Source organism: Callionymus lyra, chromosome 2 (assembly GCF_982586985.1).
Source record: "Callionymus lyra chromosome 2, fCalLyr1.hap1.1, whole genome shotgun sequence".
NCBI lineage: Eukaryota > Metazoa > Chordata > Actinopteri > Syngnathiformes > Callionymidae > Callionymus > Callionymus lyra.
The window spans coordinates 32,451,014-32,471,282 of record NC_141819.1 but is presented as its reverse complement, the minus strand read 5'-3'; the positions used below and the strand labels follow the sequence as shown (position 1 = coordinate 32,471,282).

The 20,269-nt window shown below is 41.1% G+C and overlaps 1 protein-coding gene across 1 annotated transcript in view; it reads left to right on the top strand.

Moving 5' to 3' along the window:
* The first annotated feature begins 8,935 nt into the window (after window positions 1–8,935).
* efna2b (ephrin-A2b) overlaps window positions 8,936–20,269 on the top strand; it is an 89,155-nt gene continuing 77,821 nt past the window's right edge. The window contains exon 1 of the mRNA XM_087784751.1: window positions 8,936–9,730. Within this exon, the coding sequence (XP_087640877.1) occupies window positions 9,564–9,730 (167 nt within the window). The 5' untranslated portion in view covers window positions 8,936–9,563. The remainder of the gene's footprint in view (window positions 9,731–20,269) is intronic.

Here is a 20,269-nt window from a genome sequence, read left to right as displayed (position 1 = left end):
TCATTTTCTAAACTTCTCACTCAACAAAATGATTAAAAAAAAATGTGAATCTCGATGTTTGTAAACGTGTACGCGCCGCCAGACATCTCTCTCAGTTTTTTGAGTTCCTGGGCGCCGGCGGGGTGCATATTGGCTGAGCGCACTAAGGTGTGCTAATCCCTGGTGGGCAAGTACTTTAAATGCTAATTCCTCTGTTGAGCACCCGGCGACCGCTCGGCTAACTACCTCTGAGCGAATCACTTTGCGCACCTCTCTCGCTCCCCGCCGAGCGTCCGCCGCAAACAAACACAACATGGCAGTCAGACGGCTAATCCGGCCGTCGGGTTTTCGGCGTGTTCGTCTGGTGAGCGGCGTGCGGATGAGCGGTCACGCGTGTGTTGACGTGTTTTAGTGTTGAGGAAAAGAAGGCCCAGCGTGGCGCTAATGGCGGTCCGGCTGACAGGTCCATCGCCGATCTTAGCGCCCGGCGCCTGTTTTGCATGTGGACTGACAGCTTCTGGAGCTTCTGCCTAAAAGGGAGATTATGCAAACGTGCGGTTCAGTGGCCTCCACCACCTCCATCTCTACCACCTCCATCTCCAACACCTTCAAGCCCCCCCACCTCCTCCTCGGGCAGCTGCTCCTGGTGCTGCCATGATGGGGGAGTGACTGGTGGATCTCAGTGGTGATGACATGTAAATAGTTGCTCCTCAACTGTCGGTTCATCTGCTGCTGCTGCTGCTGTACACCGGAGCAAGTTTCCTGGAAAAACTGAATATTTCAGTTTTCATTCTGCATTAAACGCTTCACTTCCTCACTCACTCATTTCCTCACTTACTTCCTCACTCTATCACTTCCTCACTCACTTCCTCAGATACTTCCTCACTCACTTCCTCACCCTATCACTTCCTTGCTCTATCACTACCTCACTCTATCACTTCCTCACTCACTTACTCACTCCATCACTTCCTCACTCACTTCTTTACTCTATCACTTACTCACTCACTTCCTCACTTTATCACTTACTCTCTCACTTCCTCTCTCACTCACTACCTCACTCACTCCCTCGATCTATCACTTCCTCACTGACTTCCTCACTCTATCACTTTTTCACTAACTTCCTCACTCTATCACTCCCTCACTGACTTCCTCACTCTGTCACTTCCTCACTCACTTCCTCACTCTATCACTTACTCACTCACTTCCTAACTCACTCACTTCCTCACTCTATCACTTCCTCACTCACTCACTTCCTCACTCTATCACTACCTCATTCAATCTCTCTCTATCAGTTCCTCACTTACTTCCTCACTCTATCACTTCCTCACTGACTTCCTCACTCTGTCACTTCCTCACTCACTTCCTCACTCACTCACTTCCTCACCCTATCACTTCCTTGCTCTATCACTTCCTCACTCTATCACTTCCTCACTCACTTCCTTACTCTATCACTTACTCACTCACTTCCTCACTTTATCATTTTCTCACTCACTTCCTCACCCTATCACTTCCTTGTTCTATCACTTCCTCACTCTATCACTTCCTCACTCACTTCCTTACTCTATCACTTACTCACTCACTTCCTCACTTTATCATTTTCTCTCTCACTTCCTCTCTCACTCACTTCCTAACTCACTACCTCACTCACTTCCTCGCTCTATCACTTCCTTGCTCTTTCACTTCCTCACTCTATCACTTCCTCACTCACTTCCTCATTCTATCAATTCCTCACTCACTTCTTTACTCTATCACTTCCTCACTCACTCACTTCCTCACTCTATCACTTCCTCATTCACTCCCTCACTCTATCACTTCTTCACTCACTTCCTCACTCTATCACTTCCTCACATATTTCCTCACTCTATCAGTTCCTCACTTACTTCCTCACTCTATCACTTCCTCACTGACTTCCTCACTCTGTCACTTCCTCACTCACTTCCTCACTCTATCACTTCCTCACTCACTTCCTTACTCTATCACTTACTCACTCACTTCCTCACTTTATCATTTTCTCTCTCACTTCCTCTCTCACTCACTACCTCACTCACTTCCTCGCTCTATCACTTCCTTGCTCTTTCACTTCCTCACTCTATCACTTCCTCACTCACTTCCTCACTTTATCATTTTCTCTCTCACTTCCTCTCTCACTCACTTCCTAACTCACTACCTCACTCACTTCCTCGCTCTATCACTTCCTTGCTCTTTCACTTCCTCACTCTATCACTTCCTCACTCACTTACTCACTCCATCACTCCCTCACTCACTTCTTTACTCTATCACTTACTCACTCACTTCCTCACTTTATCACTTACTCTCTCACTTCCTCTCTCACTCACTACCTCACTCACTTCCTCGATCTATCACTTCCTCACTCTATCACTTTTTCACTAACTTCCTCACTCTATCACTCCCTCACTGACTTCCTCACTCACTTCCTCACTCTATCACTTACTCACTCACTTCCTAACTCACTCACTTCCTCACTCTATCACTTCCTCACTCTATCACTTCCTCACTCACTCACTTCCTCACTCTATCACTTCCTCATTCACTCCATCACTCTATCACTTCTTCACTCACTTCCTCACTCTATCACTTCCTCACATACTTCCTCACTCTATCAGTTCCTCACTTACTTCCTCACTCTATCACTTCCTCACTGACTTCCTCACTCTGTCACTTCCTCACTCACTTCCTCACTCTATCACTTCCTCACTCACTCACTTCCTCACCCTATCACTTCCTTGCTCTATCACTTGCTCACTCTATCACTTCCTCACTCACTTCCTTACTCTATCACTTACTCACTCACTTCCTCACTTTATCTTTTTCTCTCTCACTTCCTCTCTCACTCACTTCCTAACTCACTACCTCACTCACTTCCTCGCTCTATCACTTCCTTGCTCTTTCACTTCCTCACTCTATCACTTCCTCACTCACTTCCTCACTCATCACTCACTCACTTCCTCACTCACTCACTTCCTCACTCTATCACTTCCTCACTCACTCACTTCCTCACTCTATCACTTCCTCATTCACTCCCTCACTCTATCACTTCTTCTATCACTTCTTCACTCACTTCCTCATTCACTCCCTCACTCTATCACTTCCTCACTCACTCACTTCCTCACTCTATCACTTCCTCATTCACTCCCTCACTCTATCACTTCTTCACTCACTTCCTCACTCTATCACTTCCTCACTCTATAACTTCCTCACTCACTTCCTCACTCTATCACTTTTTCACTGACTTCCTCACTCTATCACTTCCTGACTGACTTCCTAACCCAGTCACTTCCTCAGTCACTTCCTCACTCTATCACTTCTTCACTCACCTCCTCACTCTATTATTCCTCACTCTCTTCCTCACTCTTTCACTTTTACACTCACTTGCTCACTCTATCACTTACTTCCTCACTCTATCGATTCATCACTCACTTCCTCAATCTATCACTTACTCACTCACTTCCTCACTTTATCACTTACTCTCACTTCCTCTCTCACTCACTACCTTACTAACTCACTTTCTCACTTCTTCACTTTGTCCCCCTTTCACTTTCTCACTCTCACTTCCTATCTTACCTTTTAACTCACTAACTTCCTGACCCTCTTACCTCCTCACTCCCTGACTTTCTCGCAATCGCTTGCTCACTTTCTCTTTTAGCAGCTCACTAGATCACTCACTAACTCACTCACCCTTCTATTTTACTCTCTTACTCAGTCACTGTCTTACTAATGTACTTGAACTTACTCTCTTAAACGCTCACTTATTCCTCACCTGCTCACTTAGCCTTTAAATCACTCACCCGTTAACTCACTCTCTCGCCCACTCACTCACCCTTTCGTTCACACTTTCACCAAAACACTTATCCGTCAGTCACTGACAAGATGAAAGGGGGAACGTGAATGAGTGAGAAGAAGGCAAAGATCCATGAACACATGAAGAACATGTTCAATGGTTCATTAAAAATGTTTTACTCTCAAACTACAACATTGTTGGAGTCGATCTGTGTTCATAGAGGAAGAACATGAAGGAAGTTTGTTTCAATCAACCTTTGACTTAGATTATCTTTCTTAACAACAACTGCAAAGCAGTTCATTTTGACGCACACACGTTACACAGCAGGGGGTCATAATGTTTTCGCTAAATGTTGTGTTAGTGCCACAATAAAGACACCAAAGAGTCTCTGCCAAAGTCGGACATGAACCTGCACACGCACACACACACAGCTACACACACACACACAGGTTAATTAAAGGCTGGGGAAAGAATCAGCAGACAGTCCATTAAATCTTCTGTCCGTCCGTCCGTCTGTTTCGGGGTGGGACCCCCGCTGAGACGCCCCGTCTCCTTCAACAAGGACAAACACACCCAGCAGGGGGTCCTCCCAGTCCGACCGGTTCCTTTCAGAACCAAAAAAACACACAAAGACGCGCTCAGATCCACAGAACGTTTAACCTCTCAAACATCAAGTGGCGTTTCAAGACGAGTCCAGGGCACAGAAAGAAAACCAGATGCAAAGGTTTTGATCCCGGGGAGACAAACACGACGGTAGAGGCGACTAGTCTCGTCTTCTGGTGTGAAACTAAGGGAGGAGGGCCCGGGACAGACCCAGGTCTCACTTGTGTGATGAAGACTGGTCTGGACCATCAGGTGTCCCAGCTTGACTCTGGAGGATCAGTGACGTTGAATCAAACCAGCACCAAGGTCTCCTCACCTGGACAGAACTCCCGCTGACTTCCTGCCGGATCTGCTTTCTTCATTAACTCCCGCGCTAATTAAAGCCACCGTTAATTACTACTTTCATTAATCCACTTGATGAAGTCCCACTGGTTCAGACCGTCGCCCCGAATAGAGCTGGAAGTGAAGGAAAACTGTTGAATACATTTGAGGAAAATTAAATTTGATCAACATAAAATTATCTAAAAAAGATTGTTGTGAGGCAAAAAGTGGATTTTGTCACAAATATTATATATATATAACATATAATTAATAGGTGTTATTAAAGCTTTCAAAGTATTCAATAACAATGATTAAAACATGAATTACACTTGAAAGGGATTTGGAGACACTATTAGACTGAATAAAACTATGTATATATTTATAAAGTAAGTAATTCAAGTATTAATGATAAACAAAATTTAGGACCCCACTATTTTGCAAGAAATTACAGGGGAAAAAATCAAATAATTGTAAGAAGAATAAAACAATAGAGTAAAACATAGTTAATTTGATTTAAAAATGGAGAAAGACTTAAGACAAAATAAACATTTAACATATTTAAGTTAAGATACAATATATACAAATTAAAAATTCATCAGAATCAGAAAACGTTTTATATATAGTACTTTATATGTATCCTTTTGCTATTAATATGCTGGTATTCTTTTGGGAAAATGTGTAAAAAATACATTATTTTATGATATCAGCAAAGGGTAACTATATACATGAAGATATTTAGAGGAAAAAAAAAAAAAAGTCCATAAAAACTTTTTTGTGAGGCAAAAAGTGTATTTCATGTAGTTATGATTTAGGCCCACACTAGAAATAAGTGAAACAAATCTTATATCAATTAATTGTAAGAAGAAAGATGACAAGGACAATACAAAAACCACACTAACATATAAATGAAAATATATCAAATATTTAGAATCAGAAAACATTTATTGATAGTATTGTAAAAACAGCACAGAGATTTATATATGTATGTTTTTGCTGTTGATATGCTAATATTCTTTTGGAAAATGTATGAAAATATATATTATTCATGATATAAAATATGTAAAAGGAAACTAAATACATGAAGCTATTGAATGGACCATAAAGGGAAATTAATTCATGAGATGTTTGTTGGTAAAATAATGAGTATCATGAGGTGATAATATGTGACGATAAATGTAATGTAAGTTGATCTAAAACTACTGAGTTCAACGGGTGGTCATAATGTTTTGTAGGTTTGTGGTGCTGTCCGACACAGACGTAAAACAAGCTGCAGCAGGTCCACCGAGGCGGACGACGCACCTCGGCGCCGGCGTCAGAGGAACCACGAGCTTGTAGAATCAGACTCCGGAGGTTCAGCTCCTCGGTCACCGCGGTCCCCGAGTGCCCGGAGGCCCCTGCATTTATTCATGGAACCTCTGAAAGTTTGATGCTGCGGCTCCATTAATCTGCAGGACAATTTTAAAAGCTAAATTAAAGATTCATCCTCCCTTTCTCTCTCTCTCTTTACTCGCTCGGCCTCCACAGTCTGAAATATTGATGCGGTGCCGAATCACAGGGCCGGTGTGGACCCGGGTGGGGCCAGCGGGGGCCGCCCGGCCCCCCTCACCTGGGACATCTCGGTGCCTGGACTTACTATTATAAATAGAAGCTGAATGAATGATGGGTGTAGGTCACATGATTACACCACCTGGTACTTCAGTTTACACCAGAGGAGGGATCTGCACCGACAACCTTCACTAATAACGTAACGTTTATAAATTGTAGACAACGTCAGTTCGCTTGTTTACACGAGAGTGACTCTGTCACATGACTTGTGCCGTGTTTCAAATCGCATACTAGCGTACTCAAAGTTAGTATTTTTAGTGCATAAGTGCGTCTCAATTCTTAGTATGCGAAATTTAGTGCACCATGCACACTAAATTGGCGTACTAACACGCCCACAAAACTGAGCATGGTTCGATGGACACTAAACACCCTAACGGCCGCCATCTTAGTGACGTTTTAAACGGAAGTTACGTCATATATAAATGCATATATATGCATATACTTACAGGTGCATTTTCAGCAGCAGTAGAAGGATAAACACGTCTTAAATAACACCAGCTTAAATATCTCGCGAATATTTCGATTCTCATATTTTTTCTTTATTTATTTTTCCAAACTTGCCAAACGTGCTGCCAGCAGGTGTCGACGATAGCGTTCAAACAGCTGATTGAAACATCGTTAAATAATAGTAGAAGAAGAAGCTGTCGCGTCATTTCCGGTTAGTGTGTAGCAGCAGTGTTTGATTTGAGACATACCATCTGTGGAGAATTTGCGTACTAGTTATTATGTACACTATCCTGATGCATACTAACTTCTAGTATACTAAAAGAAGTATGCGATTTGAGACACAGCACTGGTCACGGGTCACATGACTTTCAACTAGCGCCATCTATAGGACTGAAACGGTTGTCATGCAAGACACGGGTCGCATGACGTGGACTTGAGTTCGGGTCACAAAAAATAATGATGAAACGTAAGTAAAAACTCGGATGATAGAGCAGAGTCGAGTCACAGTTCTCAGACTCGAGTCAAACCTGAGTCACAGATCTTCTTTACGACTCCATGTCAACGATCCTGTCCCTGAATCAAGACTGGAATTGGACTAAAAGCCTGAAAACCGTTGGAGACCTACTTTTAAAAAGCGAGGAACCCGAGTTGACCTTCCTCCTCAGGACCTGCTCTCTCGACCCGAAACCTTGCAGTCAGATAGTTTTGACTTGGGTTACCTAAAAGTCACTAAAAGTCCAACTCTAATAAGTCTTGTGCTGTGTCTCAAATTGCATACTTCTCTTAGTATACTAGAAGTTAGTATGCATCAGTTTAGTGTACGTACTAACTAGTCCGCAAATTCTCCACAGATAGTACAGTATGTCTAAAATCAAACTCTGCTGCTACACACTAACCGGAAATGACACGACAGCTTCTTCTTCTACTACTATTTAACGATGTTTCAACCAGCTGTTTGAACGCTATCGCCGAAACCTGCCGGCTGCATGTTTTGCAAGTTTGGAAAAAGAAATAAAGAAAAAATATGAGAATCTAAATAATCGCAAGATATTTACGCTGGTATCAGCACCGAAGACGTGTTTATCCTCCTACTGCTGCGGAAAATGCACCTGTAAGTATATGAATATATATGCATTTATATATGACGTAACTTCCGTTTAAAACGTCATTAAGATGGCAGCCGTTTAGGGTGGTTAGTGTCCATCGAACCATGCTGAGTTTTGTGGGCGTGTTAGTACGCCAATTTAGTGTGCATGGCGCACTAAATTTCGCATACTAAGAATTGAGACGCACTAACGCACTAAAAATACTAACTTTGAGTACGCTAGTATGCGATTTGAGACACAGCACAAGTCAACGATCCTGTCCCTGAATCAAGACTTGAATTGGACCAAAAGCCTTAAAACCGTTGGAGACCTACTTTTAAAAAGCGAGGAACCTGAGTTGACCTTCCTCCTCAGGCGCCTCCACCTGCTCTCTCGAACCGAAACCTTGCAGTCAGATAGTTTTGACTTGGGTCACCTAAAAGTCACTAAAAAAGTCCAACTCTAATATAAAAGAAGTCTTGGACTCAAATCTAGTCACATTTATCAAGACTCACAATTGGAATGGAACTAGAGATGGAGTGGGACTCAAGCGGTACCGTTCGGATCTTTTGAGACTCAACACAAAAGTAAATTCAAGATGGCGTCACATTTGTGTCACACTTGACTTTTGTCTATACATTTAATTTTTCTGTTTGGTTGAGAACACGCAGGCGCTAGCATGTCAAGGTGAAGGTCACAGGAGTTGATGTTCTGATGTTCTGGGGCTTCACGAGACTCCAGGCGACGACAGGAACAACCACGTGCGACGACATGACGCGGAATTTTAAATCTTTTTAAAAATACTTTTTTCTTTTTTTTTTCATTTTCTCTGGACTCCCAGTAGAATCTGTAGGACGTGGGATGAGTCTGTAAACGCGGCAGCAGCAGCAGGAGTCTGTGTGGGAGCAGAACCGCGGCTCTGGTGCTTCATTCTCCCAGCTGTCCGCGGACGGTTCGGACCTCGCCTGGTTCCGACTGATCCTGATGAGAGCGAGCAGCGCGGATCACACAGACCCCGCCCCCGCGGGAGGTACCAGGCCAGCGAGTCAGCGTCGGAGCGAGCGCTCCTCCTGTCGCTCCTCCACTCGGACTCACTTTTCTTCTTTGTTTGAACCCAATACCGCTCCGGTACCGACTCGGAGGAGGAGAAAAAGTCCGACTCCGAGAAGTTCGCGCGCGGGATAAGAAAGCGTGCGGAGGGTCACGTGAGGACTGGACTCGGGGGTCTTCAACCCCCTGCAGCGGTTAGAGACCCGGCGGAGCTCCCGGGTGATGCTCGCGAGCCCCGCGCACACACGCGGAAAGTTCCGACCCAACACATAACGGACACAAGGCGGACTCGAACCGAACTTCACGGAGAAGTGCTCGGGTTGTCAGTGGACCCCCCTGCGGGAGACACATGGGGGACCGGCGGACTCCACTGCGGCTCCGAACGGGTTAAAATGAAACTTTGGGACAGTTCGATCACTTGGAGGAGAGTTCGGTCCAATTTAAGGACATCGTGAAGATTCACCGGGAAAGTTTCTTTTTTTCTGGATCATGATCAGGAGAAATCCACCTGATGACGCCGATGATCGATTTATTGTCCTGATCACACAAGTCGTTTAAATCCACGCGACACCACATGCTCTTCCCTCGGCGGGACACGCGGAGGTTCTGAGTCTGTGTCCCCTGTTGAGTTCTGGTCCTGGTCCTGGTCCCCCCTCCCGACCCATCAGACGCGGATGGCCGCCGGGACGCAGCGCGCTGCTGCCTCGCCGCTCGCGGAGCGCTGCACGCGGCCGCTCCTGCTGCTGCTGCTCGGCTCTCTGCTCCGGTTCTGCTTCGCGGTCACCGACGACCGGATCATCTCCGACCGGTACGGGGTCTACTGGAACAGCACCAATCCCAGGTGAGACTCGGAACCCGCGCAGAAAGTGCAGGCGTAGAGATCCCGCTGAGAGGCGCCTCAGCCGGGATGGACGGAGTCGAAAAACCCCGAACTTTATTTATCATCCTTATTTTAGTGTTGCTTTCTAAAATAAATAGTTAAAACACTATGAAAGATCCACACGCATGAAGTATCCTGTTGCGTTAACTTCACTAATAACTTCTTAAATTGAGTAGAGGTAATGTATCTGATGCTTTGTAAATAAATAAATAAATAAAAAACGATTAAAAAAGCGTCACAACTTTACACATTTCAAGTCTACAAAATACAGCAGCTAACCTTCGAGTTACGTGCCTGGAATTGAAAACGCAAAAATGCTTAAAAATCAAAAGAAAAACTTTTAAAAAGTGTCATGAAAAAAAATGTGTATCGTAGAAAAAGCATATAGACTTTTAAAATCATTAAAGTAAATACAAGAAAAATACACAAATTAGACAGAAACACAGTTAAGGTGCAGTTCATTTAAATTCTTCTGTTAATAGTTAATTAAGTTGTATCTAAAAATAATATATACATTTCACGAACCATGTTCATAATAATCTACTATTTAAAATCCATATAATACTGACATGTAGAATTGTTATTTTTTTCCAATGCGTCTGGCATGTTCGAGGGCCGACAGCGGGGCCCCGTCACCCCACTGTCCCTGAAAATATGGGGAAAATATTAAAACAAAAAACAAATCAAACACTTTAAAAGTTTAAAAGTGTTTAAAACTTCATTTTTGGACGTTATTTAATTTAGGATTGAACTGAAATGTGTGTTTTATGAATGTTTCCACTGAGTAGTTATTTTCTCAAGTCGAACTACAGCAAGTCTTAAGTTCCCAACATTCCGTAAAAACTCCAGTTCCTCACTGTGCTGCAGAAAATTGACTCAGAGCAAAATTTGTGGAAATTGATTCTTATTTGCTGCCATTGACATTTTGATAACACAAACTGAAGTGATTATGACCCAGAACTTGAACTTTGACCTTGCTCTCACCTGGCTGCCGTTTCTGCTGTGACCTCTGACCCCCGCAGTCACCCTGATTAGCAAAATAGCATTAGTGTGTTTTTCTTTTTTGTTTGTGGTTTCTCTGATGTTCCTCTTGGTAGCAGAGCGTTAGCTGCTCTCTGTCCTGCACTCCCATTGGCTGTCGGATGTCTGAACGCTCCAATGGCGTTAAGCGGTGTAGTCGGATCATGGTGATCCTGCAGGGAATTCTCATTTGGAAGTTTTTCTTCGGCGAGGAAGGAAAAATGTTTGTGTATCATATGGAAACGCAGACTCAGGAGGTTATTAATTACAAATGTTGGAGCGTGAGATGTGTGCGAGAGTTTGTGTTCGCTCTGTTGTATCATTCCCGTGATCCCACTGTTATTCCTGGTCACATCTGCTTCTGGTCTGTGGGCCAGTGTATTCACTCACACACTCACACACACACTCACACACACACACACACACACACACAAAACCATCCGTGTTTCACTTGAGTTCACATAATCAAGTTAAAATTCCTGTGCCTGTGGAAACAGGCCTGCATTTTTCTGATTTTATCACTTTTAAAAGGCAGAATTAATCTCAAACTGGATCAAAGTTCCAGATTAAACGTCTTTGCCAGCCATCAGAATACAACCTGCCACTCAATGATTGACGATAATCTATCCAACTGGATCAATGGACTCTGGAAATTATCCAAAATATCAACTTGAATCCCACAAATCAGTTTTTTTTACATGATTTATTTGGAATTCTGGCAGTCGGCTTGAATTCTCTTAGACTTTGACCTTCAAACTGAACACAAGGAATAAAACGTGACTCTTTTGTAAATCGCTGACGGATTGAGAATACGTTCCCAGATTTATAGGATATGTTTTTGGCACATTATTTCAGATTAATTTTTTCTCCTCACAAAATGACCTTCATCCTGTCGTAATCTGTAGCTGTTCCTGTAAACCACGAACGCGTTTCTTTTTTTAAACCTTGTCTTTCTACTGGCTTTAATTTATTTAATTTAAGTTAAGAAAAATGTTTTTTAAGTCATTTTTTCCTAATCTTGCTGACATCTTATGCTCTGTCCGGATAAAAAAAAAAAAACGACTTTATTATTATTGAAAAGTCTTTTTTAAAATGTAATATTCTATATTGTTTTACTGACAACGCCCCAAAAATTAATTTTACGCTTTCGGTAAATTTCTCACTAATAAAAAATATTTTTAAAGACGGAAGTTCAATCGAAGTGTAGTTTAAAATTAGTAATACAAATATTATCTAAATAATCTAAATGATATGTTTATATTTGGTTAAGACACACACACACATACACATACACATGCATTGAATAATACATGGACTTATAAAGTTAAATTTATTTATCGTCAATATTTGAAATCCTTCAAATCTCCCGTGAAAATAAAGAAATAAAATGCATTTTGAAAATTGTAAAATTTTCAAGGAAAGAAAAAACTGCATTGCGGGATCTTGGAAAATGGCGTCACTGCAGCGAGGTCTGGGGCTGCAGGGGTTCGACTCCTGCGATGACGGACTCCAGTTTAATTTTAAGTCATTCAAATCGCCTCCTGCTGATTAAATCGATTAATTAATCGATCAATTTCCTGCAATTACGAATCCTCCAATGATTTCGCTTTCAGCCATGTTGGTTTGTGTGCTTTGCTCAAGAGCACTGCAGCAAGGAGGCAGCTGTGAGAGAGAAATACGCTTGAGTAGTTGATTTAACACCAGTTCAGTTTTCTGCTTTTTTTGCTAATGTGACCAAAAGTGTTCGTCTGGTCTCTAAAAAATGTTCTGTTTGACCTCCTTTGTTTTTTAATGAATGATCCATTTGGCTCTTTTAGTCTAGACTTCATTAGTTTAAAGCTACTAGATGTTATACAATTACCAAAAAAATAAAAATAAACTACATTTAAAAGGTAATTAAACAGAGTAGTCTTCTTAGCAAACTGGATCAATATGTTCTCTGAAGCGACCTGACGAGAATAAACTAATATTGTTCTCTTTATTCATCGTGATGTACGTCTTCTGCTCTTTTATTTAACCGTCCATCTCATTGAGTCGCTCTCAGCAGTCCGTGTGAAACATCGTGAAATGTTTTAAATCTTCACAATTTATACAAATAAATCTACATTTGACAAATATATTAACAAAAAATCCGCTATGAACTAATATCGAGGTATTTCATATCGAATATTTTAATTCAGTGTAAACACAAGAATATTATTATTATTATTATTATTAACAATATTTTTTCAAATATTAAATGGATATAAGATATAAGATATATCTTATATCAATTTAATATATAATATAAGATTTCAAAATCATATTATATTTTTTAACACAGTTTCAAAATAAAGTATCAACCAAAAAAAAAGAAGGTTTGGGAAAGTAGCTTTAATCGGTCAAGCAGACGTGTGTTTTTAAAAGGGCCAACAATTTGACCGTGATGTAAGTCGCAGACCCAACACAACGTTTATATATAATTCCAGTAACACTTGAAGAGTCTGGACTGCCTTGTATTAGAAGTCACTCATGTGCAAGATTTCTATGTGTTCAGTGACAAAATGCATACGCTCTCTTCACGAACCACCGACTAGGACATGTGGTAGGTTTGTCCTTGAAGCGAAACCCGAATTTACTTTTTTATCTTTACATTCCTTTTCTTTTCTATCTTTTAAAAAAAATGTATTCCAGACGAGTCGCCGTGGGCTTTATCGGATTTATCTTTTTATTTTTTACTCGAAATTCAGTCATTTTCATCCCCATGTCGACTAAGAGTTGGTGTTTTTTACCAAGTACTTTGAGTACTTCAAGTCTGTGTAGCATGTTAGCTTTAAGCTCCTGCTACAAACAAGCTAAAAAATATAGACTTGTTTAGTAAATGAATTCCTCATGTCGAGGCTTCAATACAAGATGGACGTTACAGACGAGCACCACGGAGGTATTTGGATGTTTTTTAAGTGTTTTTTGGACGAAGATGAATCTGACGACACCTGAGCTCCAGTAGCTACATTAAAAAGGGAAGTTTGAATTAACTTACACTTAAAGTAACTGACTAAGACGACTGGATTTTGACTCGAATTTGACTTGGTTTTACAGTCTTACAGAATATCGAGAAAAAAATGGTTGTCTCTGGATCCAAAAGAGGATCTTATTTATTTTATCGTTATAAAAAACCCAGATTTTTATTCATATTTCACATAAGAATTAGTGAAAGTACTCGCATGACTTTAAGATAATTTTGCAACATTTGTTACAAAGCAGCTGAAAATAAGTTGTTGTAATTAATGTTTCTAATCATGACACTCGAGTATGATAATTAAAGCAGTTTAAAAGATTTCTTTTTTTTACAAACAGTATTCACTGACATCAGTAACACCACTGAAGCAAAGATGTCAATAATTGCTCGACCTATTATTGATTTGTCGTTTTATCTGATAGCAAACGAGTCAGCAGGTCTACCTTAATACAGGCGATCATTTTATTATAATTATTTAGAGAATTTAGCCTTTGCTTGTTATTTTTTTTTCATTAAGGCTTTTTAAAAGAGACCATTTTATTTTAATTGTATTGTATTTGATGTGTGTTCAGAGTTTTTTGATGTTGAATATGTTCTTAAAGAGTGTATATATGTCTTAAAAACACTGTCTTTCGTTTGTACTTGTACGTCTTTCATTCGACATCTGGACGCCATCACATGTGACCCCCAGCATCACACGAGTCCCTAATCCTGCCTTACAACAGCAGGACGGACAAGAAAGTTAAAGTTGCAGAACTATTTTTAGCGTCCGACCCCGCTAGGTTACCTGGAAGTGCTTCTCCAACTCTTGCTTCTTATTGGTGCAGCGTGTTTCCAGGTATGTTGAAGACCACACAACCAGAAACCTCAATTTAAGGTTGTGTTTAACTTCCCACCCCATTTATCAGGCTGCACATTACAGGCTCATTTACAAGCCGCTCGCTTGTGTGAGGAATCGGGCTGGTACCGAACTTCTTTCAGTGCCAAGTTTCGGTAACCACAGGTAATCACATGATCTAATAATGCAGCCTTTGATCGTGTTTAACGTTAACGTAACCATTTACGAACGAAAGAGAAATACGTGGTTACTGTAGATTTATTTTCTTCATAAGATGGATGCAGTGTTTGTCTGCCCGTTAGTAAGGGTTCTAGTTATATATTGATCCATTTTGATGTGTGTCTGTGTTGTGATTGCTTGATGAAAAGCTCATTTTAGTGCCTTAGTTCATTACATTTTTTTTCTTTTTAATGATGTAGTTCATGTTCATAATTGTAGTTTCAGCCACTAGGTGGTGCCAGTAAAAAAAATAATCAATTATTGGTTATTGCCGCTCAGATATAGTATGTACATTAAAAAATAAACTTTAAATGAGATTCAATTTTTCCCAATTTTTATCTTCTTTATCGTAAAATAAAAAAATTGGTAGAAAAAAGAACTGGTATTGAAGCGAACTTATTAACTTAAATATTGAAAATCCAACTGATACGATGCCTCATTGAGGAAGATTGCTACTGCTGAGTCGGCTAAAATTAGTGTATCGTCCCACACTGTTCTACACGATGATTGATGTTCATGCTTGTCTTATAATCCCACCTGTCAAAAAATTCCAAATTCTAATGTCCGAACACAACTGGTGTCACTTGGAGGGTAAATAGTTTTACTTTGAGTGTCTCCTGGATGACTAAGCTTCTATTTTTTTCTCTGGAATTTTTCTTTAAGCCGCTATTAAACTGGTGACCACAGGTGAGAATAGAAATATGTCATTATAGTAGAACTCTTGTGTGTTCATCCCTCCATCCATCCATCCATCCATCCATCCATCATCAACACGGAACTCAGCAATGAAACACAAAAATAAGCCACTGAGAAATAAGCAGGAATACTAAAAAATAATCTGATTTACAACGTCCATGAAACAAAAGTAAAGAAAAAACCTCCAAATAAAACCCAACAAAAGACATTCAAAACAAAAAGGTTAACTCAACAAAACGGTAAAAAATCAGTAGATTATTTGTGAGTCAGAAAATGGAAAAAGCCTCTTTGTCTGGGATGAGTGAGATCCCAGCGTCCTCCCCGGTGTTCCAGCATCATTTGTATTTCGGGAACATCTCACACTGAGATGAGAGAGACGCGGCGGAGAACGCGTGAATGCAAAGTGACGGTAATCGATGATGCTGAACTCGGAAGGTTCAAGTTGTCTTGGAACTCTGTGATTCATGAGACCTCGGCGCTCCGGTCTCCACGACTGCAGGTGCTTCCTGTCGGTGTCGGTGTGTTATTTTAAAGTAAAACCCAGACTTGTTCTGGAATATTCTGTTGGATATTCATTTTATTTAAGCATATTTAAGATTGGAAAATGTATCTCATTCCCACCGTTTTTCCTGGATAGTCTCGACATTATAGTTGTGTCAATGTTTTTGTGGTGTTTGGTGGATCCTTTTTATATGTGCTGTGGTGGACCGGTGACCTCTCTGGGGCGCCCCCTACCTCTCACCAAAAGTAGCTGGGATCGTCCCAAGACTGACCTCAAGGGAATTAACGAAATAAATATATGAAAGTTGGACCCTTCTTTACCACCTGAGTGGCAGCGCTGAGTCCACTGACACATGTCAAAGAATTTCTCTTGCACTTTTTAAAAATTCTTGATTCGGCCGCTCTGATCACGTGAGCAGTTTTTGTCTCCTTGGAAAAAGCGTGGACGTCCCAGTGCAGACTGAAAGTCTTTGTCCCGTCAGATGTGAAGTCATCTCTCGCGGCTCATCTGCCGCTCGACATTTTTCACAACCGACTGGTCGACTAAATGAAATTAGGGAGAAATGAAGTGTTCCTCTGTGGCGGCTGCTCTGCGCCCCGAAAAATGTTAACTTCATTAAAGCGCTGATGTCCCCGGGACGATGCCAAGTGGAACTCCTGATGCATTTAATAAATCCTCAGCCTGAGACAGATGTTGGAAAGCATTCTGGATGAATCGGTCGTAGGTCCTTCCTCACAGTGGAGACTTCTAGGTGAAGAAGAACGCGCTTCCTAAAGAAAAACGCCACATTGGTCAATCCGACGGCTCGTATCAATATTTCCTGTCGTGAATTCCCGCAGCGTCGTCCAGAGGATGAAGGATTCTTCGAAACGGTAACGTTATAAATAAAAGCGGCAGATTCTTGAGGACAAACTTGATATTTAACTACATATTAAAGCAATAATTCACTTTGTCGGCCCTGCTGGAGATCAGCGAGACAAATGAGTCCAGAACTGTGCAGTGTGAGTCTGTCGGGTTCCACGTCGACTTCCATCTGCTGCATGAGAATACAAGAACAAGTTTCTGAACATGAGAAACACAAAAGAAAGACTAGAAACAACAAATCACCAACACCACCACGGATGACTTACTCCGACAATTATACAAAAATGCACACACACCCAACCTTTGATCTTAAAGGCAACGATGCATTAAGAAACACAACAATAGACTGAAAAAAAACACATTACTACAAACGCAACAAGGAATTTCTCAACACATTATAAAATAACAAACAAAAAAACATCAGTAAATATAACCGCAAATTATGTGACGAAACGGAACAAAACAACAGAGACGACTACAGATAAACACAATCACAAATAAACGATGACAACAAAACAAAAGTTTTGAATACAATGACAAAACAAGTAACATAAACCAAACTACTTATTAACAAACACATATGACCTAGTCGAGTACTAAACACAACATAAAGGCATAAGTAAACACAATGAAACACAACATCGAATGACTAAACACACCGGGAATGACTTGATACAGCAGAAACAAGCAATTCTGTTAGCTTAGCAATATTATGACAGTAAAACAACCATAAAGTTGACATGCAATAGAATTTATTTTGTGATACACACATTATTAAAATGTAAACAAACATACAATATGATATCCAAGCCAACACTACGTACAGTATATTTAAAAAAATAATTGATACAGTATCAAGGAAAAGAACATCGAGATGTTTGTGGACATATATTTTTTTAACACCACTACCAGTAAAAACTACTATAAAAGACGAAATAACAAGTTTCTGAACATGAAAACAAACGCTACAACATTATTATTCAAGAACCACAAAAAGGCGCTTTACAAATAATAATGACTTACTTGCTTACAATGCAGAAAATGAAGGGAAAAAACAATACAATACACATGGAAAAATCAGCAACAAGTGAGGCAAGAGAAGCCAAAAATGCAACACAGATGAAAAAAGCGAAGTGATGACACCATCCTGGTCATCTGAAACTGACCCTCGTTTCTCTCCAGCTCTCCTCCTCCTCCTCCCTCGATCCTCTGCAGCTGCTGGTCCATGTTGGTTCTGGTTCTGTTTTGAGGTTTCTCGGGGCAGAAGTTTCTCTCCGTGGCTCTGAAGCCCTGATAAACGTCGACTCATTAAAGAGAACCTGATCCCGGCTGGAATGTTTGCAGCCGGAGTAAGACGTTATTGTGCTGGATGTTTGTGGAAATGATTATTAATGAGACTCCCTTGTTTGTTGCTGCCAATCGCTCTGTGAGGTCTGGATCCCGCAGGTACGGAGGTTCAAAGCCCGGCGACGCTGCCAGACCGAACGAACAGAAACAAGTTCACAGGCAGAAATGAGACTCAAAACACATGTTTCGGAGCAGAACGAGACTTTACCCATCAACAGTTTGAGCTCCGATAAACCCAATTCAGCATGTGTGGGTTTTGGGATGGACTCCAAGAGAACAGGGCCGCCTGACAGGCGAAACCCGGGGCTATTAAGTGGAGTAAATTACTCCCTGCTGCTGCGCTCTAATGCTCTGGTGTCGTTGCGGTCTAATTGCTGAGAACGCGATGATGACTGAAGGATGTTGAACTCGCTCCGTCTTCCATCTGGATGTCAGCGGCTGGAAAACCGTCGAAGGCATCAAGCTGGAACCGTTGAGTGAGTCGGACTAAATCGCCCGGCGACAGTCTCTGCGCTTCGCGTGAAGGTTGCTAATAAATCCGGCGTCGCCGACGTATTTAAGGTCGTGGATTGGCGCGCACATCTGGATCGCATCAGCGCCAGTGAGTTATTAACAACAAAGCCTGGTTATTAAATTGACGCCGAAGAAGTCGTCCAAATAATCAGCCCCGACGACATCATAAGTCTTTTAACGATGTTTATAACGTGTCAACATTGTAGCCGAGTCGGCCTTCCAGGTCGCTGTCCTCGGGGTTCCGAGACAGTTGCTATCCACATGTCTCCAGACCCTGAATACTCTCTTTGTTTCCTCGGTGAAGATGCTCTCGCTCACTGCTATAAAGGAAAAAAGTTCCAGATCCCTTCCGTTGCCGCAACGTAAAGGCCAAGTCGTGAAATTCAGGATTAACATCTCCCTTTAGTGTTAAAAAATAGTTTTTACGATTTACCGGATTTAAGTCTTGCTGTGACTCAGTGGTGGTGGAGAGCTCAAGACCGTTGGAGGTCGTCATCCCAAGAACTTCCTGAAGTGGGCGATTGTTTACGGCAATTCCACTCCCAGCGCTGTATGAATCCTCAATGATCATCAACAACATGATGATTATCTCCTGATGTCGTCTTCAACAGCCGGTGACAGTGCTAGCATGCTAGCATTAGTAAGTAAGTAAGTAAGTAAGTCCTTTTTATTTGTATAGCGCTTTTCCAGACCAGGGTCACAAAGCGCTTAAACAATCAAAACAATATTCAATAAAGTATATATTTTAAAGATCAAGATAAAACTGATAACACAACAGGAGAGCCAGAAAATCAAGGAAAAGCCTGTGCTACACTACACATAGTGTGGCAAGAATCTGGAGTTAGAATATGTATCGCGATACAGGGGCCACAATGCAATATTGTGATACTGTAGGAACAAGGATATATTTGTAGTATTGTATGAGTACTTGACTCCAGTGTTGATGAAGTTGTGACTTGTATTAGTTTTAAAATCAAAATATGTCCAAACATCAGCTTTAAAAGATGCTGGAGTTTACTGTATCCTCTCGTCCTCAGTCAGTAATTGTTCCTGTAGCTGTGGAGGACGTAATGACTGCTGCCATCTAGCTTTTAATTAAACCCAAAAAAGAACACTTTGATCATTTCATAATTTAGATTATCGATATGGTATTGTAAAAAAAAAAAAAATCTTAAATCTCTATATTTTATTGCAATATTGAATCAAGAAATTCAACCACAAATGACTTCTCAGAGCGAAAAGATGAACATGATAAGTTACCAAACACAACAGTAAACTCTTTAAAAACAATTATATAAGGAACAAAAAAGGCAACAAAGAATTACAGTGCTCAACTGAACACAACACAAAGTACTCAACAAATACAGGGTAGATTAATCAAGGAACTATTGATCACAACTACAAATGACTTCAAAAAAAGAACAAACGATTAAAAAGGTCCAGAGAAAAGTGAAAAAACAACCAATGCAGAAGAAGAACAGAAACAGTGTTTAGAGTTTAATT